Source organism: Cryptomeria japonica, chromosome 5, assembly GCF_030272615.1.
Source record: "Cryptomeria japonica chromosome 5, Sugi_1.0, whole genome shotgun sequence".
NCBI lineage: Eukaryota > Viridiplantae > Streptophyta > Pinopsida > Cupressales > Cupressaceae > Cryptomeria > Cryptomeria japonica.
This window is the reverse complement of record NC_081409.1, coordinates 691,633,018-691,657,324: the sequence shown is the minus strand read 5'-3', so window position 1 is coordinate 691,657,324 and position 24,307 is coordinate 691,633,018. Positions and strand designations below refer to the sequence as shown.

Here is a 24,307-nt window from a genome sequence, read left to right as displayed (position 1 = left end):
CTTTCATCCCTCATGGACTGTGAGTCTTCCATTTGTTGTCCAATCATCTCCCATACCTACCTATCATAGTGTTCCATCTCCTTATTCTCAACCTCCTCCTTTATTTAACAATGTTACTCGTCCATCCCGATCCAACATGTCTAATTTCAACTCATCTACTGAAGCAACCATTAATAGCCTAGCTCAAACCGTGTCATCCTTACAACAACAAATAACTTCTATGAGGCAATCAAAGTTTAATGTGCCTACATTTGATGTAGCGAACCCATTATCTAGTGATATTGTTTGTGTTGTCCCCCCTAAACATGTAGAAGTCCCTCAATTTGATATTTATAATGGAAAAGGTGATCTTGTGACTCATGTGTAAACATTTCAAACTTTTTGTAATGATTTTGCCTATGATCAAAGACTTTTGACTAAATTGTTTACCTAAACATTTAGAGATAAAGCTTTGCAATGGTATTGTTTTTTACCTCCTTATTCTATCACATCATTTCAATAATTAACTAATGCTTTCATTCAACAATTTCACAATAATATTGGTCCTAAGATTACTTTGACTGATTTGATGCATTGTAAGCAAGGTGTTAAAGAAAAAGTGATTGATTTTATTGGTAGAAATAAGCATTTGTAATCTCAAATTTCTTATCCTATGCCCGATCAAGATGTTCAAAGATTTTTCATTTGTAATTTGCAAAAAAGCATTAGGGATATGCTTCTCTTTTTTGAGTTTACTTCCTTTACATAGTTGTGCATAGTACTTCACAACTATCAACTTCAAGTGAGTAGATTTGAACAATCTCTTTCAATGGCTCCGGTTGATAAGAATGAAAGTGCTCAACAACCTTTTGTGAAGATTAAACCGAACAAGGGATTTATCAAGTTCAATGACAACAACAATACCCAGGTAGCAGCCGCGACAACATGTGTGCCTCCTTTATCCAAGTATTTTAGAAAAGAATTTACTCCTCTTTTTGAATCTTTGCATAACAATATGACACAATTGTTACAGAAAAATGTGTTAAAACTTCCTCACATCAAACCAATTGATGCAACCAAACCTTTGCCACCTTATCATGATGCCAAAGCTTTTTGCCAATATCATCGTCAACCCGATCATGACATTGAAAAGTGTTATTCCCTAAGGAGTAGAATTCAAGACCTTATTGATAACAATACCATATTTGTAGCTGATGTGAATGACAAATGAAATAAATCCGTAACTCTTCCAAATCTTTACTAATCCTTTGCCTTCTCATTCTACTAATGTGTTTGAGTTCGAGCATCTTACCTTTTCTCCTAATGATCTTGACCTTGACTCTAATAATGTGGTGAATCTTATTGATAAACCTACACCTCCTACTTGGTCTCGGGTTCTCTCTCAAAGTTCCATCAAAATTTATTTTGATCCACCTATATCTAGAACCATCCACTATACCCAATGTTTATGGTGAAAATGGATAACAATTATAACAAGATTGAAAAGCTAAATGAATTCAACCACCAAACCCTAGCCTAATAATCAACAAAGATCCACCATAACATATGAAGATTACCTAAGACAATGTAAATAAAAGAAAATCACAAAGATTATACCATCACATGTCCAATAGGGTTTTGATCTCCATTCTTCCTATCTCCATTGATCTTGCTTGATATATTTGCTCTCAGATTTTATGTGCACAAGAGCTCAACAAAGAACGGAATGTGGTTGCAAGTAGGATCGTAATGTAGCCAAAATGATCATTAGGGTCCTTGATAATGAAGGAAGCATCTCCTTAAATAGAAGACACAATATGAAATGGAGGGATAAGATTGAGAGGTGTAAAAAGGAGGTCGGCTAGGATTAGAAGGTAGGTAAAAGAAATAATAAAATAATGAAAGAGGTAGGTAGTGTAGGAATTAAGAGATGAATGACATGTGTCATGTGTAGAAAAAGCTTAATGAATTAATTAAATAAATAAAGATTTATTTAATTAATAGAAGAAATGAGATAATTAAATAAATAAATATTTATTTAATTTAGGAAAAGGATAATTTAAATAAATAAATGTATTTATTTAAATTAGAAATAAGGCTAGAAGAGGATAAATGAATTAATTAAATAAATAAAGATTTATTTAATTAATAGAAGAATTAAACTTAGATAATTAAATAAATAAAATATTTATTTAATTAGACATGACAATTTTGGGTGTGTACACCCAACACTAGAATTGGATGGAAGATAAACCTTCCTAGACCCATTAACAGGGGAATACATTATTATTACTTTTCTATTATCATATTATTATATTATTTAAAATTATTTAATTGAATGTGTGAGAGGAGAAAATAAATAAATAAAATTAAACATATTTCTGACTTTGGCGTGGCCAGGATTATGAACGATAATGAGCTCACACCGAGCTCTTTAACCTCTGGCTTTACAATTGGGTATACAGCACCAGGTATGGTAGTGCCTTTACAAATCCTAAGTAGTTTCTACTAAATTATATCTTATTATATAAAAGCCTACATTTGTGTAAACTTGCTTGATCACAGACTAAGGGTATCATAGAATGAATTATGATAGAATTTATGAAAGGGAGTACTGACCTAGCTGGGTAAGGTCTTAAAATTGTAGTTTATGGTAGAGTTTAGATAATCAGGCAAAAGATTAGGTTACGGAATTCTGAGGGACGAGCTTATGTTTGAAGTGGATTTATTATTTTTTTGAAGATGGCATTGCGATCGAGTACAGTCAGGTCAAAGAGTTTCGCTGTTTATTTTTACGATTTGACAGGCTGTTTGATAGTATAAACTGTAATTCCATTCATGTAATTTGACTGAGCTCTTAAAATTGTTGGTTTGTTAGGGCTACGTGGAATGTGAGTTTAGATATATCATCTGTTTTAAGCTTAAGGTGGACAGTTTATCTTTTAATATTATTTTATGTTTCTATGTTTTTCCTTTGTTCATCCTTTCTTTAGGAGTATTGTTATTTTTATTTATTTACATAGTAACAGTCAGTGCTTAGCATTTGAAAGTTCTAAAATTATATGGTACAATAAATTTTTATCATATTTAGTTTTGAATCAAATCATAGTATTTATTTTTCTTACATTTTCTTCAGTCAAGTTTAAAGAATTGTTTTACTTATATTTAATGTTTTTTTTTCAGAGAAAGCATATCAAGTAAGACTTTCTCCAAAAGCAGATGTATCCAGTTATTGAGTTCTTTTGTTGGAACTGATAAGTGGTGTAAAGCCAACATGTTCAAACTTAGTTGACAAGGGGTTCATCCTTTCACACTGGGCAAGCAATATACAGAGAACAACTTGATAGAGTTTATTGACGATTATTTGAGAAGTGCTTTTAGGGAAAATCAGATTTATGATGCAATGAAAAGAATTACCAAATTGGAAATCATATGCACACATGAAAATCTAGAAAAAAGACCTGATATGAAAGATGTAATTAATATCTTAAAGAATATAAAACAAAAAGTTACAGAGTTCAATAAACCAATCTCAGTATTGATACAGCAACAACACCAGCCTTGTGAAACTTCAACCTCTTCCTCTATGTCTTCCTCTATATCTTCTACCCAGTAAAGTATAAATTTCTTTTCTATAAGATATAATAAAATCTTCTACACTTATATTTCAAATTAAATTTTTAATGCTTTTACATTCCAATCTATCTACTATTTGTTTTACTACATAATTTAATTGTTTACATGGATATGATCTTTAGAGAGGGATAACCTGATTCAAAACATTAAATAAAAAATATTATACAACAGTATCTACTGTGAATATTGACGAATTATAATCTCAGAATAATTCATGATGTAAACATTATAGTTATACTCATGACCGTTATTATGACCTATTTTTTTAATTTTGTTTTTGGTCAAACGTAATATTCAAGTGTTGAACGGTGGCATAGTGTGAATGGAGAATCCCTCAATATTTGAGGTAGTTTCCAGGAAGCTCAATTTGACCTGCCTTCCACCGAATCTTATGGGAATAATCGTGGACTTTTGCTGCATCGTTTGCAGTTTTAAATGTTACCAGCCAAACTGGTAAAAGTAGCTTTTCCTTCGTGGCTTTATTATTAAAGTCGTTCCGTCCACATTTTTTTGCAGTCTCAAATGGTACCAGTCAAATTGAAGCTGGTAAAACTGGCTTTTCCTTTTTGTCCTCCCTATTAAAGTTGCTCCATGTAAACTAGTGAGTAATTTATAGTATACTAAGATGAACAACAAATTCGAGATGACATTTATCTGGTTATACTTAATTTTGATGATTAAACATTTATTTATTTATTGTAATCATTAAAATTGGAGGAGTATAAATTCTTTGTTCTCACATCATGTTCACCAAACATTTCTCCCTATACATAATGTTGGGTTTTAGTAATACTGAATGAAGAAAATATAGAACAATAAGAGCAAACTCTATATGGTTTTCTTTATTAATCTACAGTCAAGTTTTATGTATATGTGTGTTTCTGTATATGTTTTTCTCCAGGAGCATTTTTATTTAAGAGTAAAAACAGAGCATTTGTTAAAACAGAGCATCTCAAAAGAGGGGACACGGCTAAAAAATAGGGCATACAGATTATTGATGTATATATGGATTCAAATTTTTATGGTGGCACAATTTAGTACTTCTTTTGATGAAATTGAGTCCTCTATGTTTGGTGAACTTTCAACTTTTATTTGGGCCTGTATCAGATTTGTAAGAAAGATGGTTAAATTGCAGCACAGATAATAATACTAACCAGAGTTCTTAACTATAATTGTGAATGTTGGAAGTCTTTCTTCCCAAGAGGTTTTCCCCTTCTGAGATTGGGTTTAATTTGTTATTCGTTTTTTCAATAAAATGTTTTTCCTTCTTAAAAATGTTAATTTCTATAATCTAGTTATATATTTAATTACTCAACAAATTTCACAGAAAGGAAACAAGAATAATGTTTATTTATCTGATGGTTAACTAACAACAACGAACAACATAAACAAATTCATATGAAACCAAGCACACAAACAAAATAATAGAATAACATGGATTTATCGGGGAAACCCCAATGTGGGGAAAACCCTGCAAACGTTGAATATTCTATTCAGCCTCAAAAGCAAACTTACTTTTCCAAAGAGAACCCTAGTTGCTACAACGATCTTACACATATAGCCCTCTTAATGAAACATCAACATGTAAGAGGATAGAAACTTTCCTTACATAACACTACCTACGAGAAATTTCCCTTATGTGATGTAATAGAAATGAAACTTACCTTACACAACTCATATAAAATTGGTCTTAGAGTTAACCTCACAACTCTAGAAAACATTCTATTTACATAATAGAAAACATGCTAATGTTGAACATCCAACTCAAGTTGCACTTAAGCAACTTCCACACTCCACACCTTTCGAGCTATAGAAAAATCAACACTCCCTCTTAGCAAGAAGGTGGTGTACACAACACACAGCTTATCCTTAAAGAATACAAACTTACTCTTTATCAAGGCCTTGGTCAGGACGTGTGCTATATGTTCATTTGTAGGAATGTATTGTAACTTCATTGTCCCCTTCTCTAGACAATCTCTAATGAAGTGGTACTTGATCTCAATGTGCTTTGACTTGTCATGAAACACTGGATTCCTTGAGAGTTTGATACAACTCTGATTATCATAGTAAATTACTGTAGGATCCAACTCCTAATTAAAGAGCCCAACTAGAAGTTCTCGAAGCCAGATAGCCTTAAATGTAGTCATATTGGCTGCCATATACTCAACCTCTGTAGAACTCAGTGCAACTGACTTCTATTTCCTGATGTACTAAGAGACTGCTCTTGATCCCAAGCTAATTAACACCCTTAAGTGATCTTCTTGTAAACTGTATTGCTTGCCCAATCAGTATCGGTGAACCCCTCAAGCTTCACTCGATGGACTGCTAAATATACTTCAACCCATAATCAACCATGCCTTGGACCTCAAAACATGCTTCATAGCTATCTAGTGCACATGTTTAGGTTCCACCATAAATTGAATGAGTGAATTCATTGCAAAGTAAATGTCTGATTTGGAAGCATCAATCTTCTTCCATTTGGTCACAAGTGGCGTGGACATGGGCTAAAAATCCTGCATCCTGAATTGCTTCAAGATATCAATAAAGAACTTCCCTTGTCCAAGGAAGATCTTTCCCTCTTTCTGCTACAACTCTAATCCTAGAAAGTAGTGCATCAAACCCAAGTCCTTCATCCCAAACTCTCTGCAAGATCTCGCTTGTAGTGTGCTATGAGCTCTTTTGACCCTGTGAGAAACAAGTCATCAACATATAACACCAATATGAGAAGTTTTCCCTTCACTTAAGCATAGTACAGGTTTGGATCCGCCTCACTCTTGGTGAAGCCCATGCTCTACAAGTAACCGTCAATACGTGCATACCATTACTTGAGAGTCTATTTGAGCCCATACTATGCTCTCTTCAACCTACATACATGGGAATCCCTCCCATTCACCTAAAAATCCTCTAGTTGTTCTATGTAATCTCTTCCTCAATCACTTTGTTGAGGAAGGCCATCTTCACATCCATTTGGTGAATCATCCATTCCATCTATGTTGCTATAAAAGTGATAGCCCTTATGGATGAGTTCCTAGCTACTAGAGCAAAGGTCTTGTTATCACAAAAGTTTGCACCCTTGTTGAACACTAATGCTCAACAAGCTTGTGAAACATGGAATCAATCTTCAAGTGTGAGACCTTGCGCATGTGAGGTTGAATCTCCGGAGAAAGCCAACTTCCTTTCCAATCAGGGTGTAGCGTTGGACCAAGCCAACACTTGTAAAACCTGCTCCTAAGCCTATTATGCTACTTGCAAAGGAAAAGGGATAAGGAATGCTAAAAGGGAAATGAGAGGTGATGCTCCTAGATTGAAGTGATCTTTCCCCGCATGTGATTACACAAGACATCAATGAAAGATACCCAAAAGATACACAAATATCTATCTATAGTTTGTCTCGGAGGAGAACAAGAAGCTATAACTTAATGCGATGTTGGGAAGGATTGAGAAATATCCACGGACAACACACATATGGACATTTAATATAAATTGTAATATGAAAATAGAGAAAGAGAGACTACATATGGAAGGTGGAAAACACACAATGCCTTTGACAACAAAGATTAGATAAGTAGGTATCTTTATTAGCATAAAGGCAAGGCAAATTACAGTTACATAAAGTAACTATGTAAAAGAAAAGAGGAGAAGACCCTCAAAAAATGGTACAAAATTACCTTTATAGATCATACATAACTCAAATAGAACATTGAGTTTAGAAACCCTAATCAACTAGGGTTAGGTTACAAAGGAAAGAGAAATCAAATTGGATCTAATTGCATGTCTGAAAATGTCCTGCAGAGCTAGGGAGGAGACCAACAATCTCCCAAAAATCAGGGAGGCTCTGCACTTAGGATGCATCAAAATACAAATTGTCAGACCAAAAGTCCCGAGTGTGCCATAAATGTGTATGGGCACCCCTACAAAACGTCTACAGAGGTTAGAATTTAGAGTAACGACCATAATCATGCAGCATCTGGAAATGGTTGGAGCACAATTTGATTGGATATGGCGTGTCGACGAGACCTGCATTCAATTAGACATGATAGGTTGACAAGGACCATGGCACTATTTCAATTCTAACGTATATTGCCAAAATTTGAATCTTAGTCATTGGATCTTCTCTTTGCATGCAAATGAACGACTAAGATGCACCTAGAAGACCCCTAAAATGGCCAGTTAAAACACCATCATCGATCTCACCCTTAAGTGAAATCATAAGGCCACTAATTGCATGTAAAATTTTGTCGGCCCTACCACCTAAGCAAGCCCATCAATCTCAGGATCGCAACCCAAAATAGTCCACATCACTAACCGTTGTGAACCTACGATCAAGCATCCACTTAATCGTTAGCCACCCATCGCATCATCGAGGCTTGAGATAACACTTATTCTTGACCACCACGATGATACGTTCTAACCGCGTTGCAAGATCACAATCTGAAATGTAACCTTTGTTATTGATTGTTGCAAACCCTACAACCAACAACGACGATAATTGTTAGTTGTCGATCACAAGATCACACCTCGAAATAGTGCTTGTTCCTACTCGCCACGAACCTTGCGCCCTAGCATCAGACATAATTGCCAACGACCCATCGCAACATCATTGGTCTATTCGGCAGTCAAACCTAACGACTACTAACCCTGCGCCTAACATCTCTCGACAACTCCTACCAGTCCATCACAACATCGCATGGTTAATAGACAGTTAACCCTAACGGCTGCGAACATGTGATCTTCCCATTTGTTAGCAGTGGGTAAAATTGGGCCGGTTCCAGGATGAACAAAAAAGGGTTCAGTCGATGAGCTTAAGTGAAATGACCACCTGTACTGATCAACAATAAAATAGATAAAGCTCAAAAAATGACTAAGGCAAAAAATGCCTTAAGGATTTAAGGTTTAAGACATTGGAAACAACATAAGGGTTTAGCCATTAAAGGGTATCTCAAATTGGTTGTTTGCATGGCTAAGGTTGACAAAAAAAAGTCAACATGTCTCATCATAGTCGGTCCCTTCCTTCTGAGAAAACCCCTTAGCCACAAATCGGGCTTTGAACTTTTCCACACTATCATCTGCAACATGCTTGATCTTATATAACCATCTCGAGCCATCTTGAGCCCACCACAGAATTACCCTTTGGTCTCGACACTACCTCCCATACACTATTTTTCATGATGGATGAATACTCTTCCCCCATGGCATCCCTCCATACCTAATGATTAGATACCTCTTGAAAGATGGAAGGCTCCACTTAAATAAATTCACTCGTAAGTGCCATATAGTTAGAATAATGTTTGGGTGCCTTTCTTTGTCTGATTGAATCTTAAGGATCACCAAAATACTCTTGGCGCTCTCTTAGTGTTTGCTTAGCTACCCTATCCCTCCTCCTCCTTGTGATAGGAGTTTGAGGCTGAGGAATCCTCTATTCCTCCTCTTAATCAACACTTGCTTGACCTGCCTACTTTTCTCTCCAACTTGCATGACTGAACTTTGATGAATTTGTGTTGCTTCGTCCTTGGGTGTCTACTCCTCTTGAACCTTCATCAAGCTACCAAATTTTTGAAGAGCCCTTCCCTCCTCGAGCTTCACATCTTCACAAAAAACTATTTTGATGAGGGTAGGAATGTAAACTCGATAGGCCTTGAAAGTTTTATTCTACCCAATAAGGATACCCTTCTCTATAGTTGGTTTCAACTTGGGTTTCTTCTCCACGAGAATATGCCAGTACATAAGGCATCCAAAGATGCGAATGTGCCCCAAATCTGGTCTCTTCCCAATGAATGCCTCTTTTAGAGTCAATTTTCCCAACACTTTGTGTGGGCTCCTATTTTGCAAGTACATGGTTGTATTGTAATATTTGCCCATAAAAACCAAGGTAGATCTTGATCATGAAGCATGGCCTTGGCTACTCCAACTGTAGCCTTGTTTTTCCATTAAAAAACCCCACTCTGTTGAGTGTTGTACACGAATTCCAACTTTCTTGATACCTTCCTAAGCACAAAATTTTTGAAGATATTCGGGGTATACTCGCCTCCTTTATCAAATTTTAATATCTTGAACTTCCTCCTTGTTTGGTTCTCCACAAGAGCCTTAAACTCTGTAAGCCTATTCAAGATCTCATCTTTATCCTTCATAAAATATATCCACGTCTTCCTAAAGAAATTATCAATGAAGGTAACATAATACTCATACCCATTCAAGGATCTTGTTGACATAGACCCACACACATTGAGTGTACAAGATTTGAAATCCCTTTGGATCTAGTGTCGTTGCTTGGAAAACTAGTCTTGGCATATTTTCCAACAGTGCAATCCTTGCACACTTCATGATTTTTGATCTTCATCTTAGGAAGCCCCATCACTATTTCCTTGAGCACATTAAGTGCTCCATGGTGAAGATGAGCCATCCTCTTATGTGACAATTCTCCTAGACCTCTATGGCTGCTCAACAAAGCATGTCCTGGCTCAAACTGTAACCGAAACAAGCTACCATGCCTAATTCCAATTACTTTTGCTACCTTAAAATTCCTAGGATGGATATAGACTTTGACCCCTTCAAAGGTCATGATGTAACCCTTGTCCTCCAAAGTAAAAACAGAGATTAAGTTCTTTGTAATGGCAGGGACATACAACACGTCCTCAACCAATAGAGGTTTGACAAATTCCCTTTGAAACTTGAACATGCCAACACCAGTTGCATGGTAATTGGCATTGTCTCCAAGCTCAAAATAGAAATCCATTTTCTTCTCCTCCAACTTGGTGAAACATTCTTTGACTCCCATCATGTGGCAAGAAGCCCCTCTATCAATATACCATGCATTGTTGGCAATTGAACTTGAGAGACAAGCAATGAGTGAAAACTCATTCTCAAACCATGTTGCAAACTTGTCCACCTTTGTTGTAGTATAAACTTGCTTCTTTTGCTTGTCCTTATTTTTCTTATTCAAACATTGAATTCCATAGTGACCCATCTAATGGTAGCAAAAACACTTTATCTTGCTCAGATCTTTTTTCGTCCCATTCTTGGAAGAAGACCCTTTATTGAACTTTTGCTTACTCTTGCTCACAAGAGCAAGATTTCTGTCATCTTCAACCTTCTTCATCTAACCTCCTTGATGAGCATTTTCATGGATCTCCTCATGGACAAAATCATCCCAAAGCCTCACCCAATCAGGTAGGTGATATTTGCCAACAAAACACTTGAAAAACACTTCCCAGTGCTTCGAAAAACCATTCAGGGATATTCGTACCAACTCATTATCAACAATCTTCTCTCCAATAGTAACCAACTCATCACTAACCTGTATCAACCTACACAAGTGAAAGGTCACACTCTCACACTTAGAAATCCTGGTGTTATGCAATTTGTCCTTGAGAATCATGTTATGATATTTATAGCCGCTCTGATAAAGTTTTGTGAGCGTATTCCATATTTCTTTGGTGTTGTCTTTCTCGGATAATTGAGGATTCAAATGACCTCTTACCTCATCAAGGATAATCCTCTAAGCCTTGACCTCCTTGACTTCATGTGAATCTAGGATAATAGGATCATTTGTCAGTGGAGTCACTTCTATACTAGCATAGATCCATAACCCATTCTCTTTGAGAATGAATATAATTTGAACCTTCAACTGTAAGAAGTTACACGCACCCTCAATCCTATCCTCATATTCAACACTAGATTCCATTGTAGAATAAAACCTTCTAAGAAATTGAAAACTAAAATCTGAAAAAAACTGTGACACAAACTTGGCTTTGTATTCAAAGTTTAGAGCTCTAATACCACGTTAATTCTCATAACCCAATTACAGATTTAATTGCTCAACAAATTTTACAGAAAAGAAACAAGAATAATGTTTATCTATCAGATTTATAACAACCAATACTTTGGGTTAATTATTAGTATTGAACAATGGAAGCAAATTCATATGAAACCAATCACACAAACATAATAATAGAATGATATAATAACACAAATTACCCAGGAAATCGCAATATGGAGAAAAACTTACAAATGTTGAATATTCTATTTAGCCTCAAGAGAAAACTTACATTTTCAAATGCAACCGTTGTTGCTAAAACGATCTTACATATATAGCCCTCTTGATGAGACATCAACATGCAAGAGAAGAGAAACTTTCCTTACATAACACAACCTAAGAGAAACACCCCTTACGTGATGCAAGAGAAAAGAAACTTGCCTTACACAACTTAGACTAACTCACATAAAACCGCTCTTGATGTTAACCTCACAACTCTAGGAAACATTTTATTTATTGAATAGAAAACATGCTAATGTTGAACATCCAACTTGAGCTGCACTAAAACAACTTCCAGACTCCACACCTTTCAAGCTACAGAAAAATCAACAAACTATAGGTTTGACTAGATTCAATCTCATGTTCACTAATATAATGGGCTTAACATGGTACAATTGGAATGTAAAAAAATTTAAATTTAAGTAAATTTGATTTAAAAAAAAAAAATTGATTACAAGATTTATTTTAGCTTGATTTGTTTTGAATAAATATTAAAATACCAAAAATTTAAATTAGATTATCTTAATATTTTTACAAGAATTTGATGGTCTAGTAGATTGGTTTGCTCAAAAGTTGTTAATTCGTAAGATCTAATTGGTGTTGGGAATAACATGAGTTGAATTTATGAATAAGAAATAGATGAATTTATCAACAATATATGGTTGAATTAAATAGAATTTGTGTCCTTACCGTCAATGTCTTCTTGATAAAGTTACATTAAAACACTTTTGATTGTTTATTTAAAAATTGGAAAAGAAATTACATAAAATGAGTCATATTGATTAAAAAAGTTTAATTCTTGATTTGATTTAGCTTATAGCTTCTTAATATTTCATCAAAGTGAAGCATAAGAGCAACCTTCTCAACTAAATAGCTTAAATATGGTGCAAATTAAAGTGATAAATTAGTCAAAGGCCTTGGGTCAAAGACATGCATTAAAACTATTAAGATAGTTCTCTCCATTATTATCTATTGAGAAGAATCTCCATGACAAGTCTTCTATATTAAAAATTCCAACTTTCCACTATATCCCCTTTTGAAGCATATATAATTCCTTGATGCGAAGGATTTGTATGTGTAGGGAGCAAATATGTACTCTTGCATGCCTAAGTCTATGCCCAAGTTGAAAATATCCAACATCCCTTGATGCATCTTTGCAATCACCTTTCGAGATGGGCTCAAAGTTACATTTTGATTTTTCCATACCTAAAATCCAAATAGCATTTCGAGTTTTCCATACCTGAAATCCAAATAGCATTTCGAGTATAGTTTTATGAGAAAAAATGATAACCCACATTCAAGCATTTAAGGAGTCATCCATCCACAAAGGAGTGGTATAGTGTAAGGATAAAAATGGATGTACCATATGGAATGTACAATCTTCTTCCATGTTGAAAACCATAAACAAACATTTGTTGTGTAACATGTAGACTTATGGATGTTGATAGAGGGGTGGTGGTGAGGGGGAGGTAGGGTGAACAAACATATATTGATATTTGATCAATTTAACCATTTAGTTACAATTCATTGCAATCACCATATGTGTAGAACTAAAGAAAAGAAACACAAAAGAGAAATCACACATTAACACCAAGATCTTATGTGGAAAATCCAATGAGAGAAAAATCATAGTGAGAACTTGCTATATGAAAATAGGTTACAAAGTTTTAGGCTCAAGGCCAAGGGAGCTCATTGCTCTTGATTTTGACTTGTAAGACTAAGGTGCACAACCTTAGGGAAAGATACAATGGAATTGTAGACATTGAAGATAACTTATTTAGGAAAGGATACAATAGATATGAATATGATGAATCAATATAGCTGAACTATGGAATAATGCATTCTTTGAAATGTTGATTACATTAAATAATTATTACATGTCTAAAAATTGACTTCATAACTGCTCAAATGTACTTGTGAATCTTTGCACTCAGAAGATACACCATACACAACATATCATATCCTCCAAATAAATTTCATCTTTATATACCATTTCCATCTAAAGAAGCATCAATTAGGTCAATCTAATTAGATGTAATGTGTAGGATACAAATAGTCTGCCCAAAAAAATCTCCAAGGCAATACAAAAGGAAGAATTAAACATGTGAAGGATCACACCATGTCAACACACCTTCCTATCCATCCTCAATAAACTTGTACAATTTTGCACTCTATCACACATACCAAAACTGCATAGGTCAATTCTAAAAAGATAGAACCATTAAGGCAAACCAATCAATCTTACTCAAAACATGATGTAGACCACCAAGATTCTTGCAAATTCTCAACATAGCATCACCTGACACCAACATAGCCAAATCATTGAGATGCACCACCAAAATAATTGAAGGCAAAGGAATGGAATGCATTCATACAAACTTTCACTACAAGTAGATACTCAAACTATCACAAATTCAACCATGGATCAAATGGAAACATTCACATGGAATCATAACTAATCCTTTGTTACTGCAATAATGTCCTCTGATACTACAATACTTCAAAACATAATTGATCAACCTTCCGAACTAAAGTTATCATCAAAGGCAACAAGTTTGACATCAATGATAACACAGACTCATACTTGCAACAATATCCCCCTTTGTCATTGATGACAACACTAGTGCCAACTCCAACATATTTTCATATCACTTTGTCATAAATTCTCTCCCCCATTGACCTCAAGGACAAAGGGCTTCTCCATAACACAAATTCAATGACTGCATACAACTACCCCTTAGAGTATGAACAAATCTGAAAAACAAAAAACTGTATTTCACCAACATTCTACTTATTTGCATAAATATGTATAAGAACAAAAATTGTCTTACCAGTAAAACTAAGGCTTATACATAGTTGGGGGCATAATCCCCTTGTGAACAAAATTAGGATGAGACCAAGTAATCTTCCAATCATTCTCCACATAGGTCAAAATTCTATGTTGATGCTCCATCTTCAAAAGAAGATCCTTTACCTCACTGCAACTACCTGGAACCTTCACTGGCTACTCCAACTTTTGAGAGTTTACAAAAAGTCTCACCATGGTTGTGAGTTGTAGGTCTACAACATCTTTCATATGACCAAATTATGCTTTAATATTTTCCTTCATCAGTTAGTAGTTTAAACTACATATGCAGATTCTCTATCTGTAGTCTACTATTGCCATCTACATTCCCTCTTCAAATCTACAATAGAAGACAACTCGCACAATATGTGCTTCCAAAGTATCTTTTTGTCCCTAAATATCTTTAGTGGATACAAACCACTAATGACAAAAATGATATGCTACCACAACATCCTTTACACTTGTAAAAAATTCTTATTCCTTCTTACAACTTGCTATGTGCAAATTCACATTTATTCACCAATTCTTCTTGTTTCTTTGCTTCTATCCTTTTTTGACATCTTTCAAATTGTTGCTTCCAAGTTAGAAGCATAATCCTTCAAACCATAAAGCAACACTTGTAGCTACTCCTCATCACTTAGAATCTCATCCAACACAACCTTCAGAAGTTTCTCATGGAGAAACTTCACTATATCATTTATCAACTCTATGCTTTGCATCTAAGATTTGATATATTTATTGCATGCAGAGTGGTGAAGTATATCACTCAAATGTAATATTTACAGAGGGGACAACCGATTAAGGTCCATCTAACCTTGTGTCATAGGTACCCAAAGTACCTCAAAGGTAACAATCAGTTCAAGCTGCAATTACAACTCCAATAATTTTGATGTAGAATCTCTGAAAGGACTAAAATATTTTCCACTAGACATAGTCCTCGTTTCTTCCTTTGTCTTCTTCTTTTGTTCTTTCTCTTTCTCTGCATTCTTCTACTCTTCTTCTTGTGTATTTACCAGAATCTCTTTTGCAAGTGTCTAAACATTCTTGTTTGTCTTCATGTTATCACCTGGATTGATTTCTAGATCCCCTCACCGCCTATCTGTTCATTATCTCTCTTCTTTGAATCAGTTGTACTGCTGCCAACATCAAGTGAGCTTCCTTCTGGGGTAGTTTTTGTGATTGTCTTCTCTGACAGAAAAGACAAAATATTCATAATCTCTTCTATAACCTTAGTTCTTGCATCCTTAGTCTACTTTTCTATCCTCTAATAGTCATCTAGATCACCTCCCATTATGATATTTATCATTTCCTTCATTCTAAACCTCGTATAGAGAGCCTACACAATCTTGGCTCTATCTTCCTTTGACAAAGGACTACACACCATCTCTAAAGCTCTTGTCCTCACATTTGATTCCTTCATTAGTGCATCCTTCTTTTTGATAAGGCTTCTAACGAATCCACTTGTAACTTATGTATAATATCATTTACATTCTATCAAAATTAATCAAATACCGAATAATAGCTCTTTCTATCTTCTCTTTGTTTGACAGAGGATCATCCTTATATAGTTTTGTGGACACCTCCAAGGACTCGTGCTAATAAATGGCATGTACTATACTATCAAAATCAAGTGGTTGATCATCAAACAAAGGGGAATCATTCTTCTTCTCATTACCCTTTCCCTTCTTTGGTTCTTTCTTGCTAGAGAGACCAAAATTCTCGTTCCCTGATTGAGAGGCACAATGTCCTCTTCTTCTTCAACATCCTCATTCTTAATTGTTATCCTTGTGAACTTTTTTCAAATCACATGTCAGGTTCTTTCTGCACTTCAACATCTATGTACTGCTATCAACTTTCTCAACATCAAGCTCCATAAAAATTTTCTCTCTTGTTGCATTTTGTTTGGGTCTTAATCCTTTCTTTTCATTTGATACTACTCTCACAAGGGTTCTAGAGGAACCAACCAATCTTTATTGAAGGAGAGGTAGAAACGATCTAGTTCTTTTTCGTTCTTTCTTTCTAAAGGCGTCTTATATAGTGTGAAGATTATCTTTTTGTACATGTTCTCCATTCATTTTGCATGTTTGGTCTTAAACTTCTTCCAGATTATCTTGTTCAATAATTTAGCTACAGTCCCAAATCTTTCAACACTTTGATCTACTAGCAATTGCAATAGGTCTCTATATTGTTCTTTCCCATACTCCTATGATATCTCATAGGGCAACATAGGTAGCCAAGAAGTCCTGGTCACTACTGCCTCAATGTAACAATGGTCCTTACTAACAAGAAAAGTAATGTCATTCCTATACTTCTTGACCAAACTAATAGAAACCCCCTCTCTTTCTTGCAACTAGAAATTATTAAAACAACTCGAATATGCAGTATTATATGTTTTTGTATCATTATTAAAACTCCTAATATGATGTTTTATTTGAACTACTACAAGAGTGAACTTATTCCACACTTTACTTTTATTACTTGGGAGCTCATTCAAGAACATAAATGCTAGACATATGATCAGGAACCCATACCTAAAAGGATACTTGCTCTTCTTCATGATTTCTAGTTAGTGTAGAAGTTGTAGTCTTAAAAGTTCACACAGATCAAACTTCTCACCTTCAACCACAATCTTATAAGTAGAGTGTATAGCGGTGGTGGTGTCGAAACTCTCATGGTTATAATATTTGACTTTGTATGCCAAACCCTTCGTAACATAGCAGACACCTAGATTAGTGATGTCCTCAATAATCATAGCAAAGATTTCTCAAGAGGAAGTGGATTTTTTCAACTCTAACATAGATCTAGGCATGCCAGAGTGCTTATTTTCTCCCTACACATACAAATCCCTCATATCAAGGAAATATATTTGCTTTGTAAGAAGTCATTTTGATTAATACTAAAGACCGATCATGAAGTTAATTCTCATAGATCATAATAGAGAGAATTGTTTTAATGATTTTTGTATACACCTAAAAATGGTTTGAAGATAATTAATTAAATAAGCAATTATTTAATTAATCCCTCTTCCCAATTTAATTGAATTCATTAGCAATTTGATTAAATCGCTTTCATCTACTTATTAATAAATCTAAGGATTTATTTAATAGGTTCATCTCAATAGTTCCCTTTGATTAATTAATACAAATTAATTAAACCTCCCCCCATTTAATTCATTCGTTCTAATCCCCTAATAATTAAAACAAACAATTTATTTGTTGTTGAGAATTAATTAGTCTTTTCCTATTATTTGAATTTTAAAATTCAAATTACCCATATGCCTCTTAACTTTTAACCACCTAACCTAACCATCCCCTAGCCTAACCCATTCCACCTAACCTTGAGTTTAATTAACCCTATCCTATCTTGCATATTCTAGCCTCCTTATCCTAACCTCCTATGTTGTGGATATTCTCCCCTTGAGACACATGGCACTTTTGCCACGTGTCTCCTCCCTTGGACACTTGCCCTCTCATGAGCAAGGCTCCTTGACACTTGTCACCACAGAGATGACAAGTGTCCCTTCCTCCAACCTTTTCTCCAACTTCCTCAATCTTGGCTTTTGGTATTTTTAGATCAGATCTTGACCATTGATTCCTACCACCTCAACTTTGGCCTTGTAATTCCTATAAATATCCCCCATTTTGGAGCAAGGATCCCTTGCATTCATATTTTTAACATCATTACTATAGGCATTTTCATTTTCAATCATCTAATAATTAACATTTTGGATTAATCATAGCATGTTAATTTAGTTTCTTAGATCATGCATTTTACATCATTTGCATAATTAATCATGATCAAGTAGCTACTCAACTCTTGAGTTGCCACTTTGGAGGTCATTGCTCCGCTGAGAGCCAATCAATCCAACACCTTGAAGGTCCTCAAGAATAGAGGAAAATGAGACATTTCAAGGAAGGCTTATGGTTTGCATCTTTAATTTAGTTTTCAATTAAGTTTTCCATTATGTTTTTATTGTCTCACTATATGTGTATACCTTTCTTATATACCACATTTTTAGCATCACAATTTTAATGCATGTCTTTTACCTAAGGCCTATGACTGATATATTACTTTAATGATGTATGTTATTTTAGATTTAATTTTTTATGATATTTAAGTTATTATCACTCTTTATTAATTAGTTAAAGAGGTTGCTTATGCTTTGCTTAGATGAAATATGAAATATTAAGAAGCTATAAGCTAAATAAAATTAAGAATCAAATTCTTTTAATCAAAAGAGCTGATTTTATGGTATCCAATTTTCTTTTCCAAATTTTAAAAAACAATCAAATGTATTTTAATTTTACTTTGTCAAAAAGACAAATTTTATCAAATTCAACCATAAATTACTGATAAACGCAGCTATTTCTAGTTATTCATAATAAATTCAACTAGGCCTAACTCATTTTATTCCCAACACCAATTAAAAAAACTAGACTTGAGCATGAAACTCTGGTAAGCGGATTCAGATAAACTAATTTAAATTTTTAGTAATTTGATTTTTATTAGAAACAAATCAAGCTAAAATAACAGAAATCCTTGTAATCGGCTTAAACTAAAATTCAAACTTACTTAATGATAAACTCCTTTTACATTTCAGGTGTTAAAAAAGGTGCAACATGAAGACCATAATTTATTAGTGAACTTATTATTGGATCGAAAAACCTGGATAACAACTTTAGCCCAATCTCAGGAAAAGAAAACCTCTTGCGAACTGGGAAGAAACAGATTTCCAGCTTGCACAATTATAATTAGGAACATTATTATTACGTGTGCTGCACTTTAACCATATTTTATTAAAACCTAACACAGGCCCAAATAAATTTTTTAAGATTTCACAACACAGATGACTTGATTTCATCAAAACACTGAGGGCTCAATTTCATCAAGAGAAGTATTGAAATGTGCCACCATAAATTTACTACTATTACCCGCAATTTCCTCCAAATACTCTGAATCCATATGTACACAAATAATCTGTAAGCCCTATTTTTTTAACCTTGCCCTCTTTTCAAGTGTCCTGTTTTAAAAAATGCTCTGTTTTACCATTTATAAAAATGCTTCTGGAGAAAAATAATATACAGAAAACACACGTATACAAAAAAACATGGGAAAAAAACCACTTACACTTTGTTCTGATTGTTCTATATTTTCTTCATTAAATTATTATTAAAACTCGACATGATGTACAGAGAAATGTTTGGTGAATAGACTTTTTCAATGTAAATGATTTCAATAAATAAATAAGTTTTAATAAAGAAGACTGCATGCAAGTTGAAGTTGTTCTGTTTAATCATTAAATAGTCATCATAATTTTACACTTCTGTTTAATCATTAAATAGTTTAATGACCTCAGTCCAATTGCTGAATGATATGACAGTTTATACTATCAAAAAGCCTGTCAAAATGTCAAAAATCATCACAAAGAAAACTCTATACCCTGACTGTACTTACAATAACATCTTAAAAAAATAATAAAATCCACTTGAAACATGAGTTCTTCCCTCAGAAGTCTGTAACTAGATCTTTTACCATATTACATATCTAAGCTCTACCATAAACTAACAATTTTAAGACCTTACTCAGCTAGATCAGTACCCCCTCATAAATTCTATCATAATTCATTCTGTGATACACCCAGTCTGTGATCAAGTAGGTTTACAAAAATCTAGGTTTTTATATAATAAGAAATAATTCAGTAGAAACAATTTAGGGTTTGTAAAGGCAATTACCATACCTGGCGCTGTGTACCCAATTGTAAAGCCAAAGCCTGAAGAGCTGGGTGTGAACTCATTCTTGTTCATAATCCTTGCAACGCCAAAATCAGCAATATGGGGTTCCAGATATTCATCAACAAGTATATTTCCCGGTTTCAGATCACAGTACACAATTGTATTCCTGCACTCATGGTGAAGATAAGTCAACCCGTGCGCCACGCCAACGGCTATATTCAACCTTCGCCTCCAATCCAATCTGCATTTCAACGTACGGTGCAACAGAACATCTAGACTAAAATTAAGCATGAATTTGGAGACGATTATCATTTCTTGATCATTGAAGAAATAGCCTAATATTCTCATAAGATTTCTGTGACGAAGCTGCCACAAAATCTGGAGCTCTGAAAACAAATGTTTTAGACAACATTCACGATCCTCTGAGAATGATAATTCCATCCGTTTTATGGCTACTGCTTGGCCATTGGCGAGGATGCCCATGTAAACTGTTCCAAATCGGCCTTCCCAATTACTTTCCTGTCGGTAAAATTGGCTGTCGCTTCGACTAAATGTTGTCCCGTGAATTTCCAGTAGGGCTGGGAAATCCTTTTGATTTTGACCTCCTGTTTTTGAAAATCAGAGACACGGTTTTTGATTTTGTTTATATGGCGTTGCAGAAAAACAAAGAATAATAACACAACAGATACAATGAATACGTTAGCAGTGATCAGAGGAATAACTAGCAGAACCAGATGAAGAGAATAAAGACTCCATGATATAATTAAGGATACAGCGGAGATAATTAAATAGACAGCTAATATAACCCACAATAATTTTCTCATGCTTAGAATGCCTTACAGTAGAGCAGAAACCTGTTCTTTTATAAGACACTCAGATTGATTTAACCTTAATAGTCGTCCATAATCTATTCAATCATTTTTGGCTTGAGTAGCCCATCCGCTAGTTTTCTAAACGGATAAAACTCTCCTCTGTTCAAGCTTAAAAATAAATAAATCTGTATTTGCAATTTAATAATAGTTATAGGAATATTATAATCTTGTTCTTAAAGTTTTCTCTTGCACAAGATGATAAGGTGGTTTATAATAAAAAACTAGCACTTCACTTCAAAGTGGTCTAATAGTTATGCTGATATGTTTTGGGTAATATATTAGAGGATAGATAAAAGTTGGAAATTGTTAAAAGTATTTAGAATAGATTTGAGTTGATCTTCAAATATGGGGGAAATTTGAATATAAACGGATGCAATTTATAATTTAAACAGACAAGCTATGCAAAATGTTTTTGTGATACAAAATGTTTTGGTTAAGCATTGTCTTTGTCCACTTTTTTATTCAGAATTTGTTGTGGGAGATTTGATTTAAGATGTTTATGAAGTGGAATATATTAAGCAGATAATTTGACAGAAAGTCTGACGTTTATTTTCCACTTAATCAGCCTTGTGTGTCAATTAATTCTCTTCTCTAATTCTTAGATTCTAAAAACCTAAAAGTGCATATTCAAATTTTTGATGTCTTTCTCTTAATAAGCAATGAAATCGTTTAACATCATATCGGTAGTCTCACACTCTTTACTATACCTCATCTTTCCCAAAGGTGTCACCTCCTTAGCTTCTTCCTTACCCTCTTGAATTAAATTCTTACCCAGCCTCATCACAGTAGAAAACACCTTTTATTTTAGTAGAAATGACAAGTGAAAAGAAAATCAAGCAATAAGAATTCTGTAGGTTGTTAAAGGATTATCTCAAAGACCAAATTATATATGATGTGGCTTTAATTACTTATTATTAAGTCCTACTACTATGAATTCTAAATAATGAGTTTAAACAACAATCTTACCCTGTTCCAAAGCTCCCGTTTTGACGCAGGCAGGTGGCAAAGATTGTTCAGTCTGGCTTTACACCTTCCAATTGCATTTGATTGAACGTTTCTAGAAGATTCAACAACTCTATTTTGTTTATATCCTGAAATCATTGCAGCCCATGAAACCACATCTCCTTGTGGCATTTTGTCAAACAGTTCACGTGCCTTTTATATGCGTCTACATTTTGCATACATGTCTACTGGAGCATTTCCAACCATAATATCTAACAAAAATCCCCCTTCCATTATGCTGTTATGGATATCCATACCCTGGTCCAAAGCTCCGGTTTTCGCACAGGCAGGGAGGATGCCGGCAAAAGATTTTGGAGTTTGGTTTGTATCTGCCAATTGCACTTGCTTAAAAGTTTCGAAAGCCTTATCAACAAATCCGTGTTGTGCATATCCTGCAATCACTGCATTCCATGAGACGACATCTCTTTGAGGCATTCTGTCAAACAATTCACATACCTTATCTATACTTCCACATTTTGCATATATGTCTACCAAGGCAGTCGCAACTGTAACGTCTGATAAAAATTCCCCTTCCCTTATGCTTTGATGGATTTCCATAACCTGTTCCAAAGTCCCAATTTGGCTTTGGCACAGACAGGTAGGATACTGGCAAAGGTTGTGGAATTCTGATTTACGCCTGCCAATTGCATTTGATTAAAAATTTGGAAAGATTTGTCAACACATACATTTTGCTTGTATCCTGCAACGATTGCAGTCCATGAGATGGCATATCTTTAAGTCATTTTGTCAAACAGTTCCCATGCCTTATCGATTCTTCCAAATTTTATATACATGTCTATCAGACAATTTCCAACTACAATATCTGACAAAAACCCTCCTTCCATCATGCTTTGATGAATGCCCATACCCTGTTCCAAAGCTCCCATTTAGGCATAGGCTGGGATCACGCTAGCAAATGTGAACTTATTGGTTTGGAAACCTGTGGTGCATATACTGAAATGCCTCGTGAGTGTACCCGGATCTTCTGTGTGCTGCGATAATTGTACTCCATGAGGCGTTGTCGCGTTCTTTAATGTGGGTAAACAATTTCCTTGGCATACATATTAATAAGCTTATTAAGAAAAGTTGTGCGTGTAGCAAAGATAAATTGCCCGTGAGCGAGGAAATGGGAGGAAAGAGTGGACAATTTTGCCTTGTAAAAAGGGTGTTCTTTAAAATACAGGTATGCAACAATAGGGGATCTGTGGAGTAGTCTTCAGGAGATTTGTGTGTAGCAAGCAGAATGTTCAGCCTCTCCTTCAACTGGCCCTCTGTAAATGGGCGGCATGCAGTGAGATTTAGATGAGTAGGTGTTGCCCGTGTCATTTTATGATTGTTAAATGTGCAGAGTTATTCAGTCTCTGTTTACTCCCACGACATTACCAGTAAAGAGCTTGATGTTTTCAACTTTTTCAGCGCAAGCAAACTGACCCCACAGGAAACTATTTCCTGCCTGAGAAATCTTGCAATTCCGGTGTTACTTCACAGTTAGAGCCTATTGGCTAATTAGGTTTTCAAAATCAACGGACTTCAAATTAATTTTAAAAACAAATAAAATTCGATATTTATTATTTTAAGCGTATCTACGAAGAGTGGCGTATGGAGGACGCCAAAAGTTATGGCTGTCATGAGTAACTCCTGAACACGACACAAGTTTATTTTATTTTATTTATTTATTTTTGTACAATGTGCATCTTCCTTTCTTTTGTGGGTTATTAATGTTGACTTAGTCTAAATACTATTCAAAGCATTTTGTGATTATATTCAAATTCTTTTGTGGGATATGTATCTTGACTTAGCCTAAATATTATTCAAAGTTATTTTTTTTATTATCCGATAGGCTATTATGTGGGTAAGTGCCCACCGAAAACATGTGATGTCTCATGCCGAAGTTTTTCTTGCAGAAAAGAAGCTTTGTGGTTATTTTTGTGGTGTCTAGAAAGGAGTGTCACGTCAGATATTTTGCATAACTGTGTATGATTTCTCATGTCAACAAAGACTTCAAACTTTTACGATTAAAATTAATGCTCCCATTTTTTTGTGAATGACTTCAGATTTGATGCCCTCTTTAACTTCGAAGGTTTATCCATGGGTATTCTGCTCATTGTGTAGTGTGGTTTTATTGTTTTCCATGTTTTTAACTTTACTTACATTGTTAGAATTGAATGCGAGCAGCTCATCCTCATGGATCCCCAACGTTTTCGATCCC

The 24,307-nt window shown here is 34.6% G+C and overlaps 2 protein-coding genes across 6 annotated transcripts in view; both read right to left on the bottom strand.

The window, feature by feature from the left end:
• LOC131067343 (cold-responsive protein kinase 1) overlaps positions 1-22,657 on the bottom strand; it is a 41,872-nt gene extending 19,215 nt beyond the window's left edge. Inside the window, exons 1-2 of one of the 5 annotated variants that reach the window (XM_058002304.2) lie at positions 22,063-22,657; positions 20,225-20,829 (exon numbers count right to left, since the gene is read on the bottom strand). In XM_058002304.2, coding sequence (XP_057858287.2) covers positions 20,225-20,707 — 483 coding nt within the window. In that variant the 5' untranslated portion in view covers positions 20,708-20,829; positions 22,063-22,657. Of the gene's footprint in view, positions 1-20,224; positions 20,830-21,064; positions 21,138-21,803; positions 21,828-22,062 lie in introns of those variants that run through there. The other 4 variants (XM_059221624.1, XM_058002305.2, XM_058002306.2 and 1 more) reach the window with 4 other exon arrangements.
• Positions 22,255-23,424, bottom strand: LOC131067330 (pentatricopeptide repeat-containing protein At4g02750). Its single transcript, XM_058002291.2, has 3 exons — positions 23,039-23,424; positions 22,660-22,830; positions 22,255-22,534 (listed from the first exon to the last, which is right to left on the bottom strand). Exons 1-3 carry the CDS (start codon positions 23,422-23,424, stop codon positions 22,255-22,257), a joined length of 837 nt encoding a protein of 278 aa, XP_057858274.2.
• Positions 23,425-24,307: the final 883 nt, after the last annotated feature.